This window comes from Homalodisca vitripennis, unplaced genomic scaffold (assembly GCF_021130785.1).
Source record: "Homalodisca vitripennis isolate AUS2020 unplaced genomic scaffold, UT_GWSS_2.1 ScUCBcl_2921;HRSCAF=8081, whole genome shotgun sequence".
NCBI classification, from domain to species: Eukaryota; Metazoa; Arthropoda; class Insecta; order Hemiptera; family Cicadellidae; genus Homalodisca; species Homalodisca vitripennis.
Window position 1 is genome coordinate 93,499 of NW_025779091.1, and position 24,460 is coordinate 117,958.

Below are 24,460 nucleotides of genomic sequence, written 5' to 3' on the forward strand. Positions count from 1 at the left end.
AGTAAATAGTAACAGGAAGATGATAAGATTGTTTTATATACGTTACTGAAAATAAAAAAAAGTAACAGGAAGATGATAAGATTGTTTTATAAATAATATATATATAATACTGAAAATAAGTAAATAGAGGAAGAAGGTAAGATTGTTTTATATATGTTACTGAAAATAAGTAAATAGTAACAGGAAGATGGTAAGATTGTTTTATATATGTTACTGAAAATAAAAAAAAGTAACAGGAAAATGATAAGATTGTTTTATATAATGACTGAAAATAAGTAAATAGTAACAGAAGATGATAAGATTTGTTTTATATGTTACTGAAAAGAAGTAAATAGAAACAGGAAGATATAAGATTGTTTTATATATGTTACTGAAAATAAGTAAATAGTAACAGGAAGATGGTAAGATTGTTTTATATATGGTACTGAAAATAATAAAATAGTAAGAGGAAGTTGGTAAGATTGTTTTATATATGGTACTAATAATAAGTAAATAGTAATAGGAAGATGGTAAGATTGTTTTATATATGTTTAAGAAAATAAGTAAAAAGGAACAAGAAGATGGTAAGATTGTTTTATATATGTTGCTGAAAATAAGTAAATGGTATGAGGAGGTGGTATGGTTGTTTTTTATATGTTATTGAAAATAAGTAAATAGTAACAGGAAGATGGTAAGTTTGTTTAATATGTTACTGAAAAGAAGTGAATAGACACAGGAAGATGATAAGATTGTTTTATATATATTACTGAAAAGAAGTAAATAGAAACAGGAAGATGATAAGATTGTTATATATATGTTACTGAAAATAAGTAAATAGACACAGGAAGATGATAAGATTGTTTTATATATATTACTGAAAAGAAGTAAATAGTAACAGGAAGATGATAAGATTGTTTTATATATGTTACTGAAAATAAGTAAATAGTAACAGGAAGGTAATAAGATTGTTTTATATATGTTACTGAAAACAAGTAAATAGTAACACGAAGATGATAAGATTGTTTTATATATGTTACTGAAAATAAGTAAATAGTAACAGGAAGATGATAATATTGTTTTATATATGTTAGCCTACTGAAAATAAATACATGTTTTCAGGAAGATGATAACATTGTTTTATATATGTTAAAGAAAATAAGTAAATAGTGACAGGAAGGTAATAAGATTGTTTTATAAAATATGGTACTGAAAATAAGTAAATAGTAACAGGAAGATGATAAGATTGTCTTATATATATATATTACTGAAAATAAGTAAATAGTAACAGGAAGATGATAGGATTGTTTTATATATGTTACTGAAAAGAAGTAAATAGTAACAGGAAGATGATAAGATTGTTTTTTTATATGTGACTGAAAAGAAGTATATAGAATCAAGAAGATAAGATTGTTTTATATATGTTACTGAAAATAAGTAAATAGTAACAGAAAGATAATAAGATTGTTTTATATATGTTACTGATAAAAAGTAAATAGTAACAGGAAGATGATGAGATCATTGTATATATGTTACTGAATAATAAATAAATGGTAACAGGAAGATGAAACAGATTGTTTTATATATATGTTACTGAAAACAAGTAAATGGTAACAGGAAGATGATAATATTGTTTTATATATGTTACTGAAAATAAGTAAATAGTAACAGGAAGATGATAAGATTGTTTTATATATGTTTACTGAAAATAAATAAATAGTAAACAGGAAGATGATAAGATTGTTTTATATATGTACTGAAAATAAATAAATAGTAACAGGAAAATGGTAAGATTGTTTTATATATGGTTTATGAAAATAAGTAAATAAATAGGAACAGGAAGATGGTAAGATTGTTTTATATATGTTGAAATAAATAAGTAAAAGATGGTAAGATTGTTTTATATATGTTACTGAAAATAAGTAAAAAGTGTGATTGTTTTATATATGTTACTGAAAACAAGTAAATATAATAACAGGTTAATATATGTTACTGACAATAAGTAATAGTAACAGGAAGACGGTAAGATTGTTTTATATATGGTTACAAGAATACTAAAAGTAAAATAGTAACAGGAAGTGTTTATTACAGGAAGATGGTAAGATTGTTTTATATGTTACTGAAAAAAGTAAATAGTAACAGGAAGATGATAAGATTGTTTTATATATGTTACTGAAAATAAAGTAAATAGTAACAGGAAGATGATAAGATTGTTTTATATATGTTACTGAAAAATAAGTAAATAGTAACAGGAAGATGATAAGATTGTTTTATATATGTTACTGAAAACAAGTAAATAGTAACAGGAAGATGATAAGATTGTTTTTTATATGTTACTGAAAATAAGTAAATAGTAACAGGAAGACGGTAAGATTGTTTTATATAAGGTACTGAAAAATAAGAAAATAGTAAGAGGAAGATGGTAAGATTGTTTTATATTTGAGGGGGGTACCCAAAAAAAAAAAAAACCGGAATTATTTTATAAAAATTATATATTATCAAATTTTTTTACAATACGACCTTATCTGCTTCAAAATAATCCCCATTACAACTAATACACTTGTCCCAACGGTATTTCCATTGATCAAAACATTTTTTGTAGTCGTCTTTAGAAATGGCTGCAAGCTCGACCTTTGTTTTTTTTTAACCTCTTCAACGCTGTCAAATCGTTGACCTTTCAAGCCTCTTTTCATGTGTGGAAATAAAAAAAAGTCGCATGGAGCGAGGTCAGGAGAGTAAGGTGCGTGGGGCAGCGGAACCATGCCGTTTTTGGCTAAAAACTGCCTAACTGAGATGGCTGTGTGTGCCTGTGCGTTGTCGTGGTGGAAGAACCAGTCTCCAGTCTGCCACAAATCGGGTCTTTTCTGGCGAACACTGTTGCGCAATCTTCTTAAAATCTCCAAATAAAATGTTTGGTTGACAGTCTGACCTGGAGGAACAAACTCAGAATGAACAATGCCTTTAGCATCAAAAAAAAGCAAATCAACATGGTTTTGATGTTTGATTTGACTTGCCGACATTTTTTTGGACGAGGTGAAGATGGCGACTTCCATTGGCTTGACTGTTGCTTCGTTTCTGGGTCATAACCATAGCACCATGACTCATCACCAGTAATTACCTTTTCCAGAAAATCGGGATCATTTTCGAGATGTTCTTTCAGAAGGCGGCAAGTTTCAACTCGATGTGCCTTTTGATGGTCAGTCAGAAGTCGAGGAATAAATTTGGCAGCAACCCTTTTCAGTCCTAAATCTCATGTTAAAATTCGCTGAACCGAGCTCCAAGTTAACCCACTACTCTCTGATAGTTCCTCAATTGTCTGTCGACGGTCGGTGAGCACAAGTTCACGAATTTTCTCAACATTTTCGTCCGTTCGAGAGGTTGATGACGTCTAGAACGAGGTTTGTCTTCAATCGACATGTCGTCATTTTTAAATCGAGCGAAACCTCGTAGACCTGAGTTTTCCCCATAGCATCATCTTTGTAAGCTGTATTCAACATTAAAATAGTTTCTGCAGCATTTTTACCAAGTAAAAAACAAAATTTCACAGCTGCACGTTGTTTCACTTTAAACTTGCCATGACAAAAAACGAAACAAGAACAAAACAGGGTTAGCGAAAACAGTCACTACGAACGAACAGAATGCACTAGGACAACGGAACTAGGGTCACTGAGCTCGCAATGGGTTGCACAACACATGCCTAGCGGCAGGAATGTGTACTACACGCTGCCGGCTGCCAGCAATACAATTCCGGTTACTTTTGGGTACCCCCTCGTATGGTACTAAAAATAAGTAAATAGTAATAGGAAGATAGTAAGATTGTTTTATATATGTTACTGAAAATAAGTAAAAAGAAACAGGAAGATGGTAAGATTGTTTTATATATGTTACTGATAATAAATAAATAGTAACAGGAAGTTGATGGTAAGTAAATAGTAACTGAATGATGATAAGATTGTTTTTACATAAGTTACTGTAAATAAGTGAATAGTAGCAAAAAGATTATAAGATGGTCTTATATATGTTACTGAAAACAAGTAAATAGTAACAAGAAGATTATAAGATTGTTTTATATACGTTACTGAAAATAAAAAAAAGTTACAGGAAAATGATAAGATTGTTATGTATATCCAAATTATATTATAAAGTGTAAAATTGAATTCACCATTCTTATCTATCAATATTAAAAATGTAATATTTAATCAATCTGCAGTTTAGAAAAACAATAAAAAATAAATATTAAAGATTGTATTTTAAGACAACTCAGTACTTTTAATGGAATATTCTCATTAATTAAATAATTTTGGAATACAAAGTAGTATAAAACTCCTCTGGTTATCTGTGATAAGAAACAATCAACAGATAAAAAACATTAGTGATACGTCTCTTTATATTGTTTCTGAACTTTGAAAAACTGAAAAATGTGACCTCTTGCAAGTCTCTACTCAGAAAACTGAAAGTTATTGATTTATTTAGATCAGTCATTGACCTACTTGTCATAAGACCTATCTATTTTATAGTGTTGCACAATTTTTGATACTTGAACAATGATGAGTAAGATACAATTCCCATTTTATACTTGTGGTACACCGCATATTTCTGAGAGGCCGCTGTTAAGACCCATTTATAAGTTCCGTCAAATATGAACTATTTAATAAAAACATACTCTTAAGTGGCTTTTTGGTTTTGTTATAAGTAATGGTTGTAATTATTTGTATGCCTGATTTAATTTAAAATAAAATATTAGGTAGTGAGAAATAAGTAGGAATAAAAGTTATCAAAATGTTTGATGCTATATAACAAATCTATTTGTGTCAATGCTTGAGTGAAGTTATAACTAATATAGATGTATACATACAACAAGAGTCTCTCATTCCACCAACTGCTTTCATTAGTAAAGTACAATAATATGTATTTTAATTAGTTAGTTAATTAGTTATTTCTTGTTTCCACCTTCAGTTTTTCTCCAAATGGCATGTTTAATTAAAAAAAAATATAATAACAATGTCAATGATTGGTAACAGTCTTGTTTATATTGAACTGGTTGCAGGGATATTCACTCAACGACGGGGAAGCTGAAGCGGGCTGTCCTTCAGTTCACACCCAGCGACTGGATGCAGGTACGGTGGCTTGACCCTTCCACCACCTACATGAGGTTCTTTGCCATTTGTCAACTGGTGATCTTCTGGCAAGTGTGTGAACTTAACACTTTCTTTCTCAAGCACATCTTCGAGATGCCACCCTCCCACCCATTGGTCTACCTACGGCTGTTATTGGTCGGCATAGTCGTTTCTCTCCATCTATAAGGTAGGCATACATAGATTTAATTTTAGGTATAATTAATTTTTATCCCTCTTGTTGCCGATGTCCATTAAGTTGGATGTCCTATGAAAAAGTTGTACAATTATGTTATATACATGTAATTGCTATGAAACTGCCTCACATGATGTAGAACAATACTGGCTTCATGAGGATGTACTATTAAATCAACTAGGTACGAGTAGAGGGTCTGCATAACGTCAAAACGTTTTGTTAATACCTTTCTCTGTGGTTCTATTCTGAGTGTTCTAGTCTTTTATCACAAAACTGCATATTAACACGTTCATGACGATGTGTACCCCATTGTGTGCGTGTTATCTTTCACAACTGCCATCGTAAAGCGCGTTGTGAGTCCAATGGGGTACACTTGTTACGCATTTCCTTATTGTGTTTTTATTGTTTGCTTGTCTTGGGGATTTGTTAAATTTGATCCTGCGCTAAATTAAATATCTCAGATTATTGTGAACCCCGTCGGGTGCAAGATTTTTAGTTTTATAATTTTTCAGGTAAATTAATTTTTTACTCCTTGGGGTACACGTAGAAACATTGAAATAATATTTTTGGGGTAAAATTGCGAAGCCTACATACTTTTCTCGTTATACTTAGATGTTTGACATAGAAAAACTGATTATGGTTTTTTTGCCATAAAATAGAATCTTGTCGAATGTGGCGTTTTAACCGTGGGGTTTCACAGCACCTAATCTAATAAGGCCGATTCTCATAGCACCTAATATTATAGTACCTAATCTCACAGCACCTAAGGAAATGCCTGAGAGTAGCACAGCACCTAAAGATCGTGCTGGAGTTTTTATAGCACCTAATATCACACCACCTAAAAGGGAGTGGTGGGGATCGCCGGAGGGGTAGGCCGCCACCACTGTCCGTGGCCAGTGGGCGACCATCCGTTGAGTCGCGTGGTTAGGGGAGAGCTCAGAGTTGGTTATTGACATGTGCTGTGCGGGTTGCATTAACGCGCTCACTGAAAGAATTGAAGGCGGTGGACGTTTCATTTAGGAATTTATATATTATGTTATTGTTACCGGATACCGGCGACCTCTCTCACACACACTAAACATCTCACTTAAAACGTCTACCACATTAAAATATACCCCTTTATTACATCTGAAAAAGTTTGACGGTTTAGTAGTATTAATAATTAAAGGTGTAATAAGTTTTTGACAATCACGCAATGCTTATTACTAATTGTCTTTACTTATGAGTGAGGGTGCCAAACAAGCGAGGTACACAGTAACTGTGGGGGAACCTTACTACATTATGGCTTAATGAAACATACCAACTTGCCCCGTGTGCCAAAAACACAAGATAAAATATCGACAGTTTATTTTCACACAAACCACAACAGGAAAATGTTTAAATTAGGCTTGTATGATTCTGGTAAATATATTAATTCAAGGAAAGGCAATTAAATTATTCATTTACCCAAAACAAACATTTAATTAAACTTATATTTGTAAATTCACTAACAGATAATTTGAGGGAAGTTAATATTCCTCAAAGCGAAGCGGCCGAATACCTTCCATAATCTTATCATCATCGTCTTTGTTATCGGTGTTATATTTTCACTGTTTACCTCATGTTCACTGACACAGCCTTCCGACGAATTTCTGTCCCCCAGTTAAAATATTAGTAGTCTCTCTACAGCCTCCCCCAGCAATCATTCATTTGTCCAAGCGTTATCAATAACTATTTTTGTATTCTCTACAACTTTCATCCATCAATCATGTGTATTCTTTTCTAAAGCTTCTTTACAAATTTTGTGATAGAATTAATAGTGAACGACTTATTATTTTTGCGATATGTAAATTAATTTGAGCCCATATTAGTTCTATCACGTGGAGCTTGACTGTCACTAGAAGTTCGACTTTTTCATATCTGAACTAAAGTGACTCCTTTCTAGTAAACTGTAATTTCTGCCTTATATCTTTTGCTCCTAGGTGCTTTACATATTTATTTTGAATTATACAGTGTATTATACATAGCAATAACTACATCTTTCATTAATATAATCCACCCATAGGGGTAGAAAATGGACTTGGAATTCTTAGAAGAACTTCCCTATGTCCTATGTACATAAAATGTGGCACACACATGCCTCATGACTTGCACAGAAAAACAATAGCGTCTTTATGAAGATTAACTACCATATCCACTGAAATATAATTGCAAACCCTAGAAAAAGTATATTATTTTTCATCTTCCCGCTATCCGAAACACACACACACAGACGTGCACGCGCGCGTTTCGGATAGCGTTCTCGTCATATAAATTGATTATGAAACGTATATTAAAGAAGATAAACCCAGATTACTCGTTTACATGGAAGTTGTGCCTGCTATAAAAACTACGTTTAGCTTTGTAAACTTCCCGGTATCCTATGAATGTAAAGTTTGACATACATGTGTATTATGCATTAATGGCAAACCAACTCGGGGAGCCCATTGTCTTTATAATGTTTTTTTAGTCTGCCTAGATCAGGTTATTTCATGCAACATCTTTGATTTTTTTTCTCGGATCGTAATGATGGGCTTATTTTAAATATTCAAAAGAATACTTTGTCTGAAACATCTAAAACCTTGCTAAATCCAAAAGTACAAGTGACACATTTTATTTTAATTCTTCCAGAATCCTCTATTGATGATCTGACAAACCATTTGTTTTCAGATGATTGGAATTTCTTACTTAGTAATGGAAGAGTATTTTCTACCCAAAAATTCGTTCACGCATATTTCTCCATTTAGTTAATAAATAAACATTTTACTCTATAGTGAAAAAACAACATTCCACAGTTAGTGAGATTAAAGGTCGAAATCAAAATGATTGGTATAGTGGGGAACTAGACCAAATGAAAGAAATTTGTGTTTTTTGGAGAAATCGAAAAAACTTTCTACTAGTGATAGAACTATGTAAATCTCGAGAAATATTATAAAAAGTCCGTAGAAGACGCGAACTCATAATGTCGCAAAAATATGAAATAGCAGTAACCAATATAAGGCCTGGGGATTTTATAAACGAAAATACAAAAATTTAGCATCTCAATCAGCATTATCAATAAATATCACTCCAGGTAACTTAAACTATTTGTTTTATCAATTCGGTTAACACCAAATAAAGGGTACTATCAAAAAGCCTCATGTTAATAGAATGAGCTTAATAAGAAATTACCATATTTTGAAAGAAAAACATTTATCTTTGTCGAAGTCTCGATTGATGAGGTCATTAAAGCTGTCAAAAAGAGTTAAAAACTTAGAAAGCAAAGACATTTATAACTCATCTAACAATATATTTTTAACGAATTTACCATACGTTTTTGAACCCATTAACTATGTGTATATCTGCCCAATTCTTAAGAAAGGGTCTAGGAGTCTCCCTGAGAGCTATTGCCCAGTATAAATTATACCTGTCCTGTAATAATAGAAACGGTTTTTAACATGATGAACCTTTTGCGTATCTGGAAAATAACAACAATCTAAATTTATTACAATAGAAGAGGTAAATACAAAATTGATGCAGTTTATTCACTAATTAAGGAGGTCCTAAACACTTTTGAGTTAAAGCCTTTGCTCAAGCAACATATTTTGACTTGAGCAGGGCCTTAAAACTGAAATATTACGGTATTAATAGGAGTCCGGCTTTAAAGAGTTCCTTAAAGACTATTTATCTAACCGCAGGCGAAAAGTTTGTTTTGTATTAGTGGAAATCGGTCCAACAATTTTTGGTGATCAGGAATGTTGTACCTAAGGGTCAGTACTGGGTCCTATTATGTTTTTATTGTATATAAATTCATTTCCTACCGTTGTTAAGTTCAAATCTCTTCTATATGCTAATGACACAACTCTTTAGAATATCAATACAAACTTTGACAAACTACAAGTTCTTGTCATTGAATCAGTTGAGAAAGCCTCAGTGTGGTTTAGATCAAATGGATCTGTACTAAATGAAGTCAAAACTCAAAACTTTTTGTTTACTCTATGACAAACTCCTACAATTGACACACCAAATTCTTTCTTTTCTTGTGCTAAATTTCTAGGAATATTTTGGTAGAGTAATTTTTTTTACTTAGACGTATTATACATTGTGTTACTGAAAACTATGTTAAATCTGCATAATATGCCTATTTTCAACCAATAACAAGGTATGGCCTAATATTATGGGGTAATAGTGCTAAAATTAATGAAATCATTATCCTGCAAAACAAAGCTATAATAATAATATCAAAATCACAACCACTAGAACACTGTGAACCACTTTTGAAGCTTTTGTTGCAAACTGTTATAAATTTATATATATTTGACTCAGTATTGTATATTAAAAAAAAAAACATGTCATCATTAATGTTGACTAGCAACTTGCATCATTATAATACCAGAAATAAATATAATATTGTTATTGAGCATTGCAGATTAAACAAAAAGCAAAATAGGCATGTTATAATTACTCAGAAGACTTACAACAAATTGCAATATTTGTTATATTGCACGAGGCACGCAGCAGGAGTGCCTCGTAACTGTGCAGTGTGCCTGATTCAAAGGTCTACATATGTGGTATTTTCCTTGTGCCTTGTGCCACTTATGTATGTGCACTGAGTGCTGAGACACACTGCCTGGTTACCAGGTTAATCTCCAATGCCCGTTATGTAGGCAAGTGAGCCAGGCAATAATCAGAGTTTATTTCTGATACCTAATTATAATTTTTTAAATACAATAAAAACCCAAGATTGAAAGCCTATTTTTGTTCTATATTATAAAATTTTATTTCTTTCATATGTAATACATCCTGTATAAATAGATTACAATGAAATGGATATGTTATTAATAGTATCATATGGAACATTTTTAGAGGTATTGAGATTGCGTCCTAAACCATTAATAACTTTGATCCTCAAAAATCAGGAAGATTAATTTTAACAACAATCAGTCTACAAGTAGACTGCGGCAAACTTCTTACGGCGCAGTGGGAGGACTGAGAATAGTCGATCTCACTCAGTATATACCAGCAACACAGGTGTTAAGATACTATTTCGCTGTTGTCGTCTTGCACTGTATGTCATGTTATATGGGTCTTCTCAAGCCTTACACTTGTTATCAGTGTTTTCAAGTAATGTTCTAATAGCCCTCATCCTCTTTTTAAGATTGACGACTTTTTAACATGGTCTCATACATTCTTTTTTAATCTATGAATGTTCATCTTTGACAATGTAATTTAAACATTAATTTAAAATTGTTATGCAATCATTACTAAGAGAGAGATTTGCGCCAATACACCACCAAAATTCAGATATAGCAGGCTGATAAATAATTTTTATAAAGACTCATAACAAGTTTTTATTTTCTTAGAACAGCTAAAACAATACGCGCTCTTATAATTGCGTTACTGGCGCAATCTATAATAAGATATATATCCCACTAATATTAAAATGCAAAAGTTTGAATGTTTGGATGTTTGTATATTTAGATGTTAAGATGTTTGGAGGTTTGTCCTCGAATCACGCTGAAACTGCTATACGGATTGTGCTCAAATTTGGAACCGGTATAGCTTTTGGTCTGAATTAACACTTAGAGTAGCTGTTAACACTTTCAGCTGAAGTTCATCAAAGAGGCAGAAACATTTGTTACATTTAAATTTTAGTAAATATTGAATTATTGTAAAGTGCTTAATCAGTAGTGTAATGCTGTTTGCAAATACGAAGTTATTTAATTTTAAATTTAGATTGCGCCAATGATCAATAATTCATCTAATACAATAGAAATTCTATTTATTCGCTGTTATAACAACTACCTTATTGTATAAAGCTGTGAATGTTTGCATATAACGTAATCTAATCTGGTTAGTTCCTTTAACATTATGTATGGCCTTTTTACTGTAGTTATTGAAAAGCAAATGGAGATAATACTGCCCTAATACTTGAAGCATATACCCCTAATACATATTTAGTGATCGGTAAAAATATAAAAATCACCTAATCATCAAAATTTAACCTAAGTTAGATTCTGAAACCAACATATGAGACCATTGTTTTGGTAGTGCAACAGCATAAATTACGTTTTACGGCCAAACCACTGGAGGTAGAGCAAAAAGTCACTAGACCTTTTCTGTAGATCGCGCAATTTGCTAATTTGATGGGTGAATCAGATTTGAGCTACGACCTACTGTTTGGCCGCTATCGGGCTCGAAACTTTATTTTAGGCAAAACAATCTCTGGAATGTCAAACATTCCCGCGTTTTGTCGCTTAAACCATGAAAGATAGAGCAAAAAGTCACTGGATCTTTTTTGTCGTTCACTTCATTCCTGACTAACGATTTTTCATCAGATCCGAGCTAGCTCTAACGGTTCGCCCGCTATCGGGCTTACAAAAAAGGCCTGCAAGGCTAAAAATTTCACGTTTTTTAATATTTTTTTAGGGGTTTAAAAGTAAAAATATTCGGTTTTCAGACTTTTCCTGTGGGTTATATTGTGAAAGGTACCTGCATGCCAAATTTCAAGTTTCTAGCACTTCTAGAACTATGTTAGAATTTGTATCTATATATCAGTCAGTGAGTCAGTTACACATACGGCTGTATAAGTATTTAGATATGTAACTTTCTAACAGTACAACTTTAATACATTTACAAGCAAATTCCTTTGCAATGTTATTTGCTTGCAATACACAAAAATAATGAAATAACAAGCAATACAAATTGACAAGAAATAACACATAAATATATATTGTAGGTGGTTTGAAATTTAATAACATTCAATAAACTATAATAACAAATAATTTAATAAACTATAATATATGAAATCTAATAACAAATAAATAACACATTCCAAGTGGCTACCAAAAATAAATAAGTAGGTATTTAATAAATAATTCAGTAATAACAATAGTACGTAATAAATATTGCATTGGTAAACAATACAGTTTAACATTTACAAACTAAATAAATAGTCTAAGTTGTAACAAGCAATGTAAATAATACATATGCCTGTTATATATTAAAATTTAACACATATTTAAACTAATTCTTTCAAAAAGTTATAGCTTTGATTTTAACATTCTGTTTTTTTATCAAATACAACCTCATTGCCAAAGAATCTCACAAAGTCATTAAACAATTTTGGGCCAAGATAAGAAAACTGATGTCTACTCGATTCCTTGGTAAAAAATGGTACCTCGAGTAAAATATAATTACTAGATCTGGTAGTTCTATTTGATGGTTTTAAATTGAACATAAATAAACTCTTGTGGATATACACAATTGAGGCGTACTTATAAATCTGTGTGAAAGTTAAATTATTGTGTTCTGTAAAAAGGTAGCTCATGCTTTCACTATATTTTAGATTGTATATATTTCGCAATGCGTGTATTTGGCCCATTACAATAGGTTTTAGAACAGTGGCATATGCACTTCCAAAATGAAATATCCCATACCTCATGGTACTCTCAAACCAAGACACATACACCTGCTTCAACTAGTCACTCCTAAGGAAATTTTTCAAATAGTAAAGTGCATAGTTCATTTTCCTTATCCTTTTTGTTACATAGTTTACATGTATATCCCACTTCAAATACTCATCAATATATAAACCTAAATATTTAACACTTTCAACTATTTCTATACTAGAACATTCACAGCTATATACATTGATGGGAGTGACAACTCAATTCATCATGTCGTGCAAATATTCTTTTGTTTTTGTATTATCAAAAACTGTAATACACCTAGACTTATTTACATTTACAAGCAATCTATTACTGATTAACCAATTAGAAATCTTTCGCAAGTCATCATTGATTCTTTGAAATAATGAACGTCTATTGTAGACCCCACATACAAGAGCAGTGTCGTCTGCGTATGCAAAAACATAAGAATTAAGATCCATGTTTAACATATCATTTATAAAAAATAAGAAATACAACTGGCCCTAACATCCCGCCTTGTGCTGCTCCGTAATTCAAATCTAATGTTTCACTATACTGGTTGTTAATTTTTACAGCTTGTTTTCTTCCTTTGCAGAAAGACTCCAACCATAACAAAGCCAGGCCACCTATACCATACATCTGAAATCTTTTTATAAGTAAATGTATATCAATTCTTCTCCAACTTTTTCATAAAAACTTTACCTTCCACAGTCCAGACAAAACGCCAATTATGTTCCTTGAGTTTCTTTGTACGAAATAACAACTCTTTGTTATGGGGTGTTAAGTGTGAGTTAACATAAACATTTGTTTCTGGAACACCTTGAACAAAGTCCGTGGATTTTATTTTCAATTTTTTACACTTATGTAGCAGGGCATCTCTAGTCTGTCTGCTCGAAAATTGAACACCAATGGGCTTTGGTCCCGTTTCCCGCTTTGTTGGAATCCTGTGCATTGCTTTCACATCAGTGGCAAAATTCAACGGTATACTTAGACAACTCTGACAGCTTATCAACGACGTCAGACATCATTTTATTAGCTGACTCCGGAACTCCATCAATCTGAATATTTTTTATTCCTTTTATATTGCTCCATATTTTTAAGTTTGGTCTTATACTCAGCTACACATTTTCTTAAATCACTATTTTGTTGTTCAAGGGCAGATTGTGCGGACTGAAGGTGTTTAGTTTCAATTTTCCCCTCGTACTCATCAATTTTATTAGAAAAAGTTGTATGGGACTCCTTAAATTCACCCATTTGTTTCTTAAAAATAATATCATATTTTTCAAATTGAGCCTTAATGGTATCCTCCATTTTAACAAAAATTCTTCGTGCAATCTGGCCAAAATATCCTTAGTAATTGTTTCTTTTTGCTGTTAACTCTTACCTGAGCAGCAGTTCTTACACTTTCATGATTCACGATGTGCTTGTCCCATGCGATTCCATGTGCTTTCTAAAATATCAGCACACACGAATAGATTTGTTGGTAGTAGATTTGTTTTACATTGAGAACACACAGCATGTTTCACTCACATCAGGCAGAGGATCGTCGCAAACGCCACAATCACTCATCTTGATAAGACGGAGAACAACATTGTGTTAAATATTAAAAACTAATATAATCTATATTTGTGCATTTTGATTTTTTACTATACACATTTCAGGTTAGTTTCATTATTTTATGGAATGAATTATATAAATTGCAATTTTACTTATAAGTTTATAAAATAAATATATTTTGAATGCAATGTAATGAGCCGCCTATTTATTAACGCTTTATGAAATGAATCGAAAGGCTTTATTGAAATGGTTTGTTGTGCGTCCGTCTGTGCGATAACTCTTATTATAAAAGTCCTAGTGACTTCAAACTTGGTACATATGCTCTTATTGGTCTAAATAAGAACTCTATTGATTTTAAGATACAGAAGAATCGTCTGTGCGCTACATAAAGTCATAAAGTCATTTATTCATCATTCAACAATTTAAAAAAATTGTAATAGATTTTGTCAGAACAGTACATACAGTTATCACTTAGGCCTATTTAACCTATGTTAAAATTACATGAAAGGTACTCATTTAAATTATAAAATGGGTTTTTGAGTAACAAGCGTCTTAAATTGGTAACAAATTTTGCAAATGGCATTCCCCTTAATGACACAGGTAACTTATAAAAAATTGTAATGCCAAGTGAAGAGTGATAGCTCGCAGTTTTGGTAAGCCTACATCGAACCAGATCAAGTTTATCCACATTCCTAGTCTCATATTGGTGTATATGTGTGTTGAATCAAAGACCCCTGTGGTAACTAACACAAGACCCAAACTAATCATTTTAGCTGATAGTCATGGGAAAACCTAAGTTCTATGGTGGAGCAGAGGTCGTCTTTGAATGTATGTTCATATGTTAGACCTGGTGCGAGGTTTCATCAGGTTGGTGGAGGAGGTTGAAGAAATCACTAAGAACCTTACCAACGAGGACCATCTTTTGGTGATAGCTGGAACAAACAGTGTTGAAACAACAGGTGTCAATCGGTTAATGATGGATGTTAACAGTTTAATCAGCAGTGTTAAGCACACCAACCTCCTCCTAGCTACACTACCTATGAGGCACGACCGCTGCGAATTGGATATAAAAATTTCCAGAATAAATGGTGAAATTGAGAGCATTAGTGAATTGAACAAAAGTACCGTGAAACTTCTTCCTCTCCACCTGCTACCACTCGTCACCTGTTTACGACTCATGGCTTACATATGAATAGAAGAGGCAAATACCAGGTTGCCAAAATGATAAAGGAACTGTTGCAGAGGAAGGATATTGAACCTGAAGCCGCACTTCTAACCTCAACCACAGAGGCGACCCCCAGTGAGCAGTATCCACCAGATTCTTCAAACCCCAACATCCATCATCAAGTGATTGGCAACTTACTGGAAGAGATTGGAGCTGGTTCGGGACTTTCTTCTGGAACTGCTCTCCCAGCTGGAAGGGAACTATCGCCCTCAACCCTGGTGACATCTCCAAATACAACTATTATTAATGCTGAGAATATTAGGCCTAGTTTTTTGTACCAAACAAATCAGTTAATAAAAAAAAAAAATAACAGTTAAGAATAGTGCTCCCACCTTAAAGCAGCACAAAAGCCTCATAAATTTATTATATATTTAAATGTACAAGGATTAAAAAACAAAATAGAGGTCTTGGATAGTTTTATTAGCGATAGTAAAGATAAAAAATAATGATATTTCAATTATTTGCTTATCTGAACACTGGCTTAACGAAGGTACAACTGACCTAGCATGCCCAAAAAATTTCTATTGTGCCTCTGAATTTTGTAGAAAAGATAAGATTAGAGGCGGAACCTCCATTCTCATTGACAAAAAAATTTGACTCAAAAAAAAATAGATATCTCCAGTTTTTGTTCCGAATTAAATTTTGAAGCGTCTGTGGCTGCTGTGGATAGTATTAAAGTTATAGCAGCCTCTATTTATCACTCACCTGCTGGTGACCCCAATGTGTTCTTGGAGACCCTAGAGAGATTTCTAACTTTTATTTCCTCATATCGTGGCTATTCAGTAGTTGTGGGGGGAGACATAAATGCCAGTTTTGACATAACCTCTTGCAAAAGAACGACAAAGGAATTTTTTAAATATTTTAAGACAGCATAATTAATTTTTTGCCTGAATAAAAAACCAACCCGGGGAAACCATTGTCTTGACAACATTTTTTTAAAATTGCCCAGAACAAGTTATCTCATGTAACATCTTTGATTTTCCCTTTTCAGACCATAATGGTCTAATTTTAAATATTCAAAAACACACCTTTTCAAAAGTATCTGAAAACATTAAAGAAAATAAAGAACAAAACATGCCCTTTGTAATTAGTTTTTCGAAGTCATCAATGGCTGATCTGATTAACAGTTTGTCGTCACACGATTGGGATAATTTACTTAACAACGAAAAAGCATTGTGTGCACAACAATTTTTCCAAGCATTCTTTTCAGTTATAATTAATAAATTGACATTTTTTTCCACATTAAAAAAGCAACAATCCACAGTTGAAAAAATCCAAAGAAAGAATGAATGGTACACAGGAGAATTGACCCAAATGAAAGAAAGACTTTTATTTCTAGACAAACTGGTGAAGAATTCTGTCTGTGACAGGATTCATGCTAATTACACTGATCTGAAGAGAGTTTATAAGAAGTCCATTGAAGACGCAAAATTAGCACATAATGCAGCAAAAAATAGAAAATAGCAATAATAAATGTAAGGCTGCTTGGAACTTGATTAAAGAAAATATAAACAGCTCATCGTCTCAACCAGACATAAATATCACCCCAGATCAGTTTAACAACTTTTTTGTCAATTCAGTAAAGCAAATAAAGGACGGTATTAAGAAGCCTAATATTGATAGTTCAAGCTTAGTTAAAAATTACAAAATTGTAAAAAATTATTTCACTTTTACAGAGGTCTCAATTGTTGATGTTACCAAAGCAGTAAAAAGACTTAAAAATTCAGATAGCAAGGATATTTTTAATTTATCTAACAATATGATTAAGAAAATGTATCATACAATTTTAAACCCTTTAACTATATGTATAAATAAATGCATGAGAGATGGATTTTTTCCTGATGAAATTGAAGTTGTCAAGACTGTGCCCAATTTTTAAGAAAGGGTCTAGAAATCTTACTGACAGCTATCGCCCTATATCAATTGTTCCGGTACTATCTAAAATTATAGAAATTATAGTACATGATCAACTCATTGCTTATCTGGAAAGTAACAACTATCTAAATTCAACACAATTCGCATTTAGAAGAGGAAAATGTACAATTGATGCAGTTGATGCACTAATTAGGGAAATCCTAAATACTTTTGAGAATAAGGCCTTTGTTCAGGTAACTCTCTGCGACCTGAGCAAGGCTTTTGACTGCATTGAACATGATGAGCTAATCTCAAAACTAAACTATTATGGTATTACTGGTATTTCAGCCAAGTTCCTTAAAGATTATTTAACAAACCGCAAACAAAAAGTGTTTTTTAAAATGGGGAATGGTCCAATGAATTAGTGATTGAGAATGGAGTACCCCAAGGGTCAGTATTAGGTCCCCTTCTATTCTTAATTCATATAAATGACCTCCCTAGTGCTATAAAGGCTAAATCTTTATTATACGCAGATGATACAACTTTCTTAAATGTTCACACAAACTTTAACACACTACAAGACCTTGTAAATAAAACATTTACCGAAGCCTCATTGTGGTTCAGGTCAAATGGTTTTTTATTGAATGAATCCAAAACCCCAAAACATTTTATTCAGCTTAAGGCAAATCCCTCCATCCGACATAACCAATGATTTCTTTTCTTGTGTTAAATTTCTAGGACTATTTATTGACAATAACTTAACATGGACCTCTCATATTGAATATATTTCCAAAAGATTATCAAGAGTAATTTTTCTTCTTAAACGAATAATGAATTGTGTGCCTGAAAGCTATGTAAAATCTGCCTACTATGCCTTTTTCCAATCTATAATTAGATACGGTCTTGTAATATGGGGCAATAGCACTAGAATTAATGACATTCTCATCCTGCAAAAGAAGGTGATTAGAATAATGACTAAAGCAAATTCCATTGGACCATTGCAAACCACTTTTTATTGAACTAGAGCTGCAAACTGTTATTAATTTGTATATTTTTGACTCGGTTTTCATACATCCTGAAAAATATTCCAGCTCTCACTTTTAGCAGCAACATACATAGCTACAATACCAGAAATAAAAACAACATTGCAATAGAACACTGTAGGTTAAGCAAAACACAGCAGAGTCACATTTTAACTTCTCAAAAGATTTATAACAAATTAAGAAATGTAGTTGATAAGTATCCAACAAACATTTTCAAAGCTAAATTGTATACTTGGTTACTGAGGAATCCTTTTTATGATCTGACTGAGTTTTTTAGTATTCATGAAGTAAATTTCTAGTTTTCCATTTCTTCCTGTTTATTCTTATTTCTTTCTTCTTATTTACTATACTTTGTTTCATGTTTTGTAAAAAAATATATATATATATATATACTTTATAGGATTGGAATATGTCTAAACATGTTAAAATTAAGGAACATATCTACATGTAATAATTTGGGTACTGATAGGATATTGTTTTTGACTCTTGAGATGTACATATACACAACTTATTTGTCAATGCTCTTTGAAAAATGACAATAAATATTTGTTATTTATTTATTTATGTATTTTGATGTTTTAATTGTATAATATTTTAATGTTTTAATTATATAACATTGTAATATTTTTAATTGTATAATATTTTAATGTTTTAATTGTATAATATTTAATGTTTTTAACTTTTTAGATAGGTGCTAATATTATAGGTTATAGTTTTATTTACAATTTTACAGTCCATTTTAAATAGTTTGTAATAGGGATTGATCAGGATGTTGTTTAGTTACCTTAGTTTATTCCGTTGTGTCATTTATGAAATTGTATTATTTATTATGTATGAAGATAGGTGGAAGAGAGAAAATTCTTGGCAACTTTTGGTAAAAGTGTTTATATGTTTAATAATATTTATAATTAATAATATTGCCTCCAGACTATACCACTTAGGTGTATATTTGACTTTGCTGATGCATTTTGTAAGATGGCAATAAACATATATTTATTTATTTATTTTATATCACTTCTTGATCTATACGAAACAATATTTTTCTTTACTAAAACTAAAACTTCAAATATGTACAAATTAATTACTGTAAGGATATCAGTTTCAACAAAAAGAGGTTTACAGTGGGCTAGAGATTCAGAATAAGTAAGTATTCTCAGAGCTCTCTTCTGTAACACCAAAACTTTTTCCATACCAGTTCCATTTCCCCAGATAACAAGGCCATATCTAATAATGCTCTCAAAATAAGCAAAATATGCCATTTTCAGGTATGTTAAAGTGACATGTTTTCTTAAATTAACTAATAAATATATTACTCTGCTTAATTTTTTACAAACAACATCAATATGTACATTCCAAACTTAGCCTAGAATCAATATGCAATCCGAGCAAGACCACAGAAGTATCACAGCCCTCAGGAATATTATTTACAGATTTAAGGGTAACATACAAGTGCTTGGTTTTGTCAGAATTTAAAAAGAAACCATTGGCATCAAAACCAGGAGATTGCCTGTGTCAATGAATTATTTACAGATGTAGCTAAGGGTGTTATGTCGTTTGAGTTATTACGACTTAACAAAGTAGTATCATCAGCATACATAGTAATGTGACAGGGAATATTACTACTTAGGTCATTAATCATTACCAAAAAAAGTACAGGCCCCAATACAGAGCCCTGAGGTACGCCAGCTGTTACATAAGCAGTATGAGAGGATTTATCACCTATATGTACAATTTGTCTACGATTTTATAAGTATGATTTGAATATAGCTAGTTCTTTACCATGAAATCCATAGTACTCTAATTTCTTCAACAATATATCATGCCTTACCACATCAAAAGCTTTGGTCAGGTCACAAAGCGTGACTTGAGCATCGCAAGCATCTTCCAAAGTTAGTAATAAATGGCCTACTAAGGTATCAACAGCTTGAGTAGTAGATCTGCCAGTTCGAAAACCATATTGATCATTACAGAAAATATTATTAGTTTCGAAATATTTTCATACCTGTTTTTTTTAATACTTTCTCAAATATTTTTCCTATAACAGGGATACAAGGTATAGGCCTATAGCTATTTGGCAGATGGTGCTCTCCTTTCTTATATACAGGTACAACTCTTGAGATTTTAAGACAATCAGGAAATATCCCTTCTTCTATACAACGATTTATACAATAAGACAGATGATAAGCTATAAATGCTACCACTTATGTTACACTCTGTCGAGTCTTTCAATGCTTCTAACATCGTTCGGGTTATTTTAAGTAATCTCGTATTTGGTTCACAAAAACATCATATATGTATAGTACTTGTATTCATTATAACACTTATCTAACAGTTTGACATGAAATAGCTAGCTTTGTCGGCTGACAGTATAAAACTCGAGAGTCAAATTTCACTGTTATAGAACATCGGGAGGTTAAAAAACTAAACTATCGTTCTTCTAATGGTTGCAATTCCCTATGGATGTTACATTTTAATCCAAATACTTTTGCTTTTTATTTAAGTCATGATGCTTACTTGTATAAAATTTTTACTTTGTGTGATGTAGGGAAATTGGAGAATAAGTGATAAATGATTTAAGGCTTTGCCTATTTTTAAAGAGATTTGAATGCAAATTACTACCCGTTTTCAGTGCACGGTATATACGATTTGAACATATTCCAATGACGATAATAAAACAATTAAAAACTTTGTATATAAAAATGTAAAACACAATGAAATTTGATGAACAAATCATTGACATTATTGGATTATGTGCAAGATTAGCGGTTTGGCCTAAACATACATTCAAAATTCAAGGTACTTAATTTTTGGTGCCATAATTAGTTGTAATCAACAACCGCCGCACGCCATGATCGCACGGACCCTTCCCTTGTGCGAGTAGACAGATTGTCTATCTCGTGTCGCCTCGCCTTGTGCTGTCAACTGCTCGCCCTGCTGTAATGGCGGATCGTCAGGAGCGGGGGGTGAGGCGCAAGGTTGGATTCTCCTCCAACCGCTCTGTCCCCACCAAGGCCCCTTTGGAACAAAGCGAGAGGTGCTGTGACACTGAAACTTGAAAACAGTCTCAACGGCACCTAAACGAACCGTGGATCGTCGCACAGTACGTAACCTTATAGCGCCTAATATCACAGCACCTAAATGACGATTCTTTTGCTGTCGGTGGTATGAGATTAGGTGCTAAAAGATTTAGGTGCTATGAAGCTGCACTGTTTTAACACTGGCCGTTGACTAGAATCTAGAGGAAATCACGTTTTATTCAAAGGGTCAATCCATATGAAGTGAATCCCATGATGGTTGCTTCACCATTTTAAAAATATTTTTTCTTTTTTTTTATATGTTTTTTATCATACTCAAATGAAGTTAAAAAATTATTGAACACATTATAAATGTGTGGCCGCCATTTTCCATTTTTTTTAGAAAAGAACCTCTTTTACAATATTTGTATATCTTATTTATAGCTCTAAATGTAAATTTTTATTCCCAAAAATAGGCCTCCAAAAATTTGGTGTTTTAATTAGGAAATTAACTTTTTGGAAGCTTAAAAATAAAGATACGGGTTAATTTATTATAGTTAAAACTTTTTTATTCAGTTAGATGGCACATGCATAGCTTACTAACATAAAATAGAATTATAATCTTAAAACACGTTTGTCCTTGATTTTTTATGAATTTTTTAAAATCTGAAATTTTTTAAATTTTTAAAGTTTAGAGTCTTATATCTCTGGTGAAACATAGTATAAAAATCTGATTTTTTGCACAGCATGTAACATATATATGATACTAAAGTAGTGTAGGAATTTTAACTGATATTTTAATATGTTCAAGCAACTAATTTAATTTGTATTGGATCGCTTCATATGGATTGATCCCAAACCGTAATTTCTGATTTTAATCCCAATAAAACTGTTATCTATATGGTGTTAATTAATTGCCTTGTCAAAAGGTACTTTTAGTTCGAAGAAATGTTTGGTAGTTAATTTTAAAGCATGATTCAAACATTTGAACAAACATTGAAGAATGTTGAACAAACTTTCACCTTGGAAGTCCTCTAGTAAGCCTATTTTTAATGAACATAAAATTTTAACTGTACCAAGCCTAATAATTTTCAAAACGCTATTAACAGTGCAGTCTAATTACGACAACCTTTTTAATAAAAAACCATAAATACATTCATAATTCTAGGTATAAATCATCTGAAAGTGGTGTGAAAAAAGACACCCATTCTTCATGGGAAAAAATTTTTTAATTACCTTTTAGGTTTAAGGAATTAATCTATTCAGGCGCATTCCGAGATAACATTAAGAAGTTGTTACTTACAAAGTTATATTAGGTGATAAATCTATCCTGTAGTTTTTTGAAACAATGCCAATGTAATATTGCAGACAATACTACATGTACGTGACAGATCCCACTTGCAAGAGGGTGGGTACCCCAGTGTTGGGTGTACGGAGCTATCATGGCCACAGAAGCCACTTCTCTGCATCAAGGAATGGCAAAGAGTTGTTTTGGCCAGACGCAAGCCACCAACATCTGTATCTGGCTACTGCTCATCTTCCTGCTCTCCTGCCTCTGTGTCTACGGCTGTGTTGTGTGGCACAGATACTTCCAGGTAATTATGTCAAGTGCACTATAGCAGGACAGCTTGTTACTACTAGAATTTTACTTTGAATGTCCGTTAATTTTTGTTTGTTTTTTGTAGAATGGCACTTTATACTAACTGCCCCTAACACAGATTTTACTGTGTATTAGTGATAAAATAAAATACACAGATTTAAATTGTTTATTTTTGTTCATTTAGTTGTGTTGTGATTTATCAATTTTAATTATATCACCTCTGTAACTTTTGAGTTAGACGAGCTGATCACCTAAAAGACAAACACTAGGATACTGTGGTTTGGTATACTCACCCAGGGTCATAATTTATTCTGGAGGATTAAAATATTCATATATATCTAATTATGGAGGACTGGAAAAATACTCTTTAATGTGTAATTGTTCAACTTAATGTACTAAAAGTACACTTAAGAAGAAGACAACTTCACTTAATTACAACTAAACTATACACCTACGGTTACCATAAACATTCATAAATTAAATTTAGTAATAGACTATAATTTCACAATTCATAACAAAATATTTTGCAGGATGGTAACCTAATACCTATGCCGCAATAAATAGGTGCCTTAAAAGAGGTTTCACTTAACCCCTCACAGATGTTTCATGTGAAGGAAGTCTCGCCTGGCAAACTCTCCTTGCTGCAGTTGTTTCACGTGAACGCTTTGTTTTTGTGTGTAGACTGCATTCCACTTGCAATGTATATGGAAACATCTTTTTGTACTTGTACACAAATACAAAGAGAGGTCTTTTTAGAGTATTAAACTGAAGATGGGAAATGCTGTCACAGCAAAAGTTCGTTCACTAGTAGGAAGAGTTGACAAAAGAAAAAAATATCTGTGCTTACTAATGTAAAAACATATTGAAATTTAGACATGAAGAAGAGAATATCAGGAAAGTAATTGCTATTGTTTGGACAGGATCAACTAAAACCAATTGTAAACTAAAATTCCACTATCTTCGGTTTCACTTAGCATTTCACAAGTAATAATTTCCAAGTTTTACTTGGCCATAATAATATCAAACAAGACCGTAAATTCTTGAATATGAATTGTAAAAATACTATTTAAAAACATGATGAATCTATTGAAAAAGGACAAAGAATGAATACAATATATGGATAGCTTATGTTACTTAACGCCTAAAGCTACTTTACAGCTACCAATTTTTACTTGGGAGTGATACGAGTTTAAACTGTGTAAAAATGATGATTTAACTTTACACTCATTGTTTTGATTGCTGTTATTTTTACATAAAAAACAAAATAAATCCAAATAACCGCTCGCTTGGGAAGGTATATTCTATTTTTTGAAGAAAACCTGCCATTAGCCTAATTAAAATAATAATTTGTGGGTTTACTCTCAAAAGTTTATAAAACATAACGAAAGAATGTGATGTAACAAACATTTGAATTAATGTTATCTGTTCTGAGTGGTAATTAAAATAATAATTTT

General features: G+C 32.0%; 1 protein-coding gene across 1 annotated transcript in view; it reads left to right on the forward strand.

The window, feature by feature from the left end:
* LOC124372350 (phosphatidylserine synthase-like) overlaps positions 1 to 23,001 on the forward strand; it is a gene marked incomplete at its 3' end in the record, with an annotated part of 40,436 nt that extends 17,435 nt beyond the window's left edge. The window contains 3 exon segments of the mRNA XM_046830731.1: positions 5,024 to 5,261; positions 15,513 to 15,713; positions 22,798 to 23,001. Coding sequence (XP_046686687.1) covers positions 5,024 to 5,261; positions 15,513 to 15,713; positions 22,798 to 23,001 — 643 coding nt within the window.
* Positions 23,002 to 24,460: the final 1,459 nt, after the last annotated feature.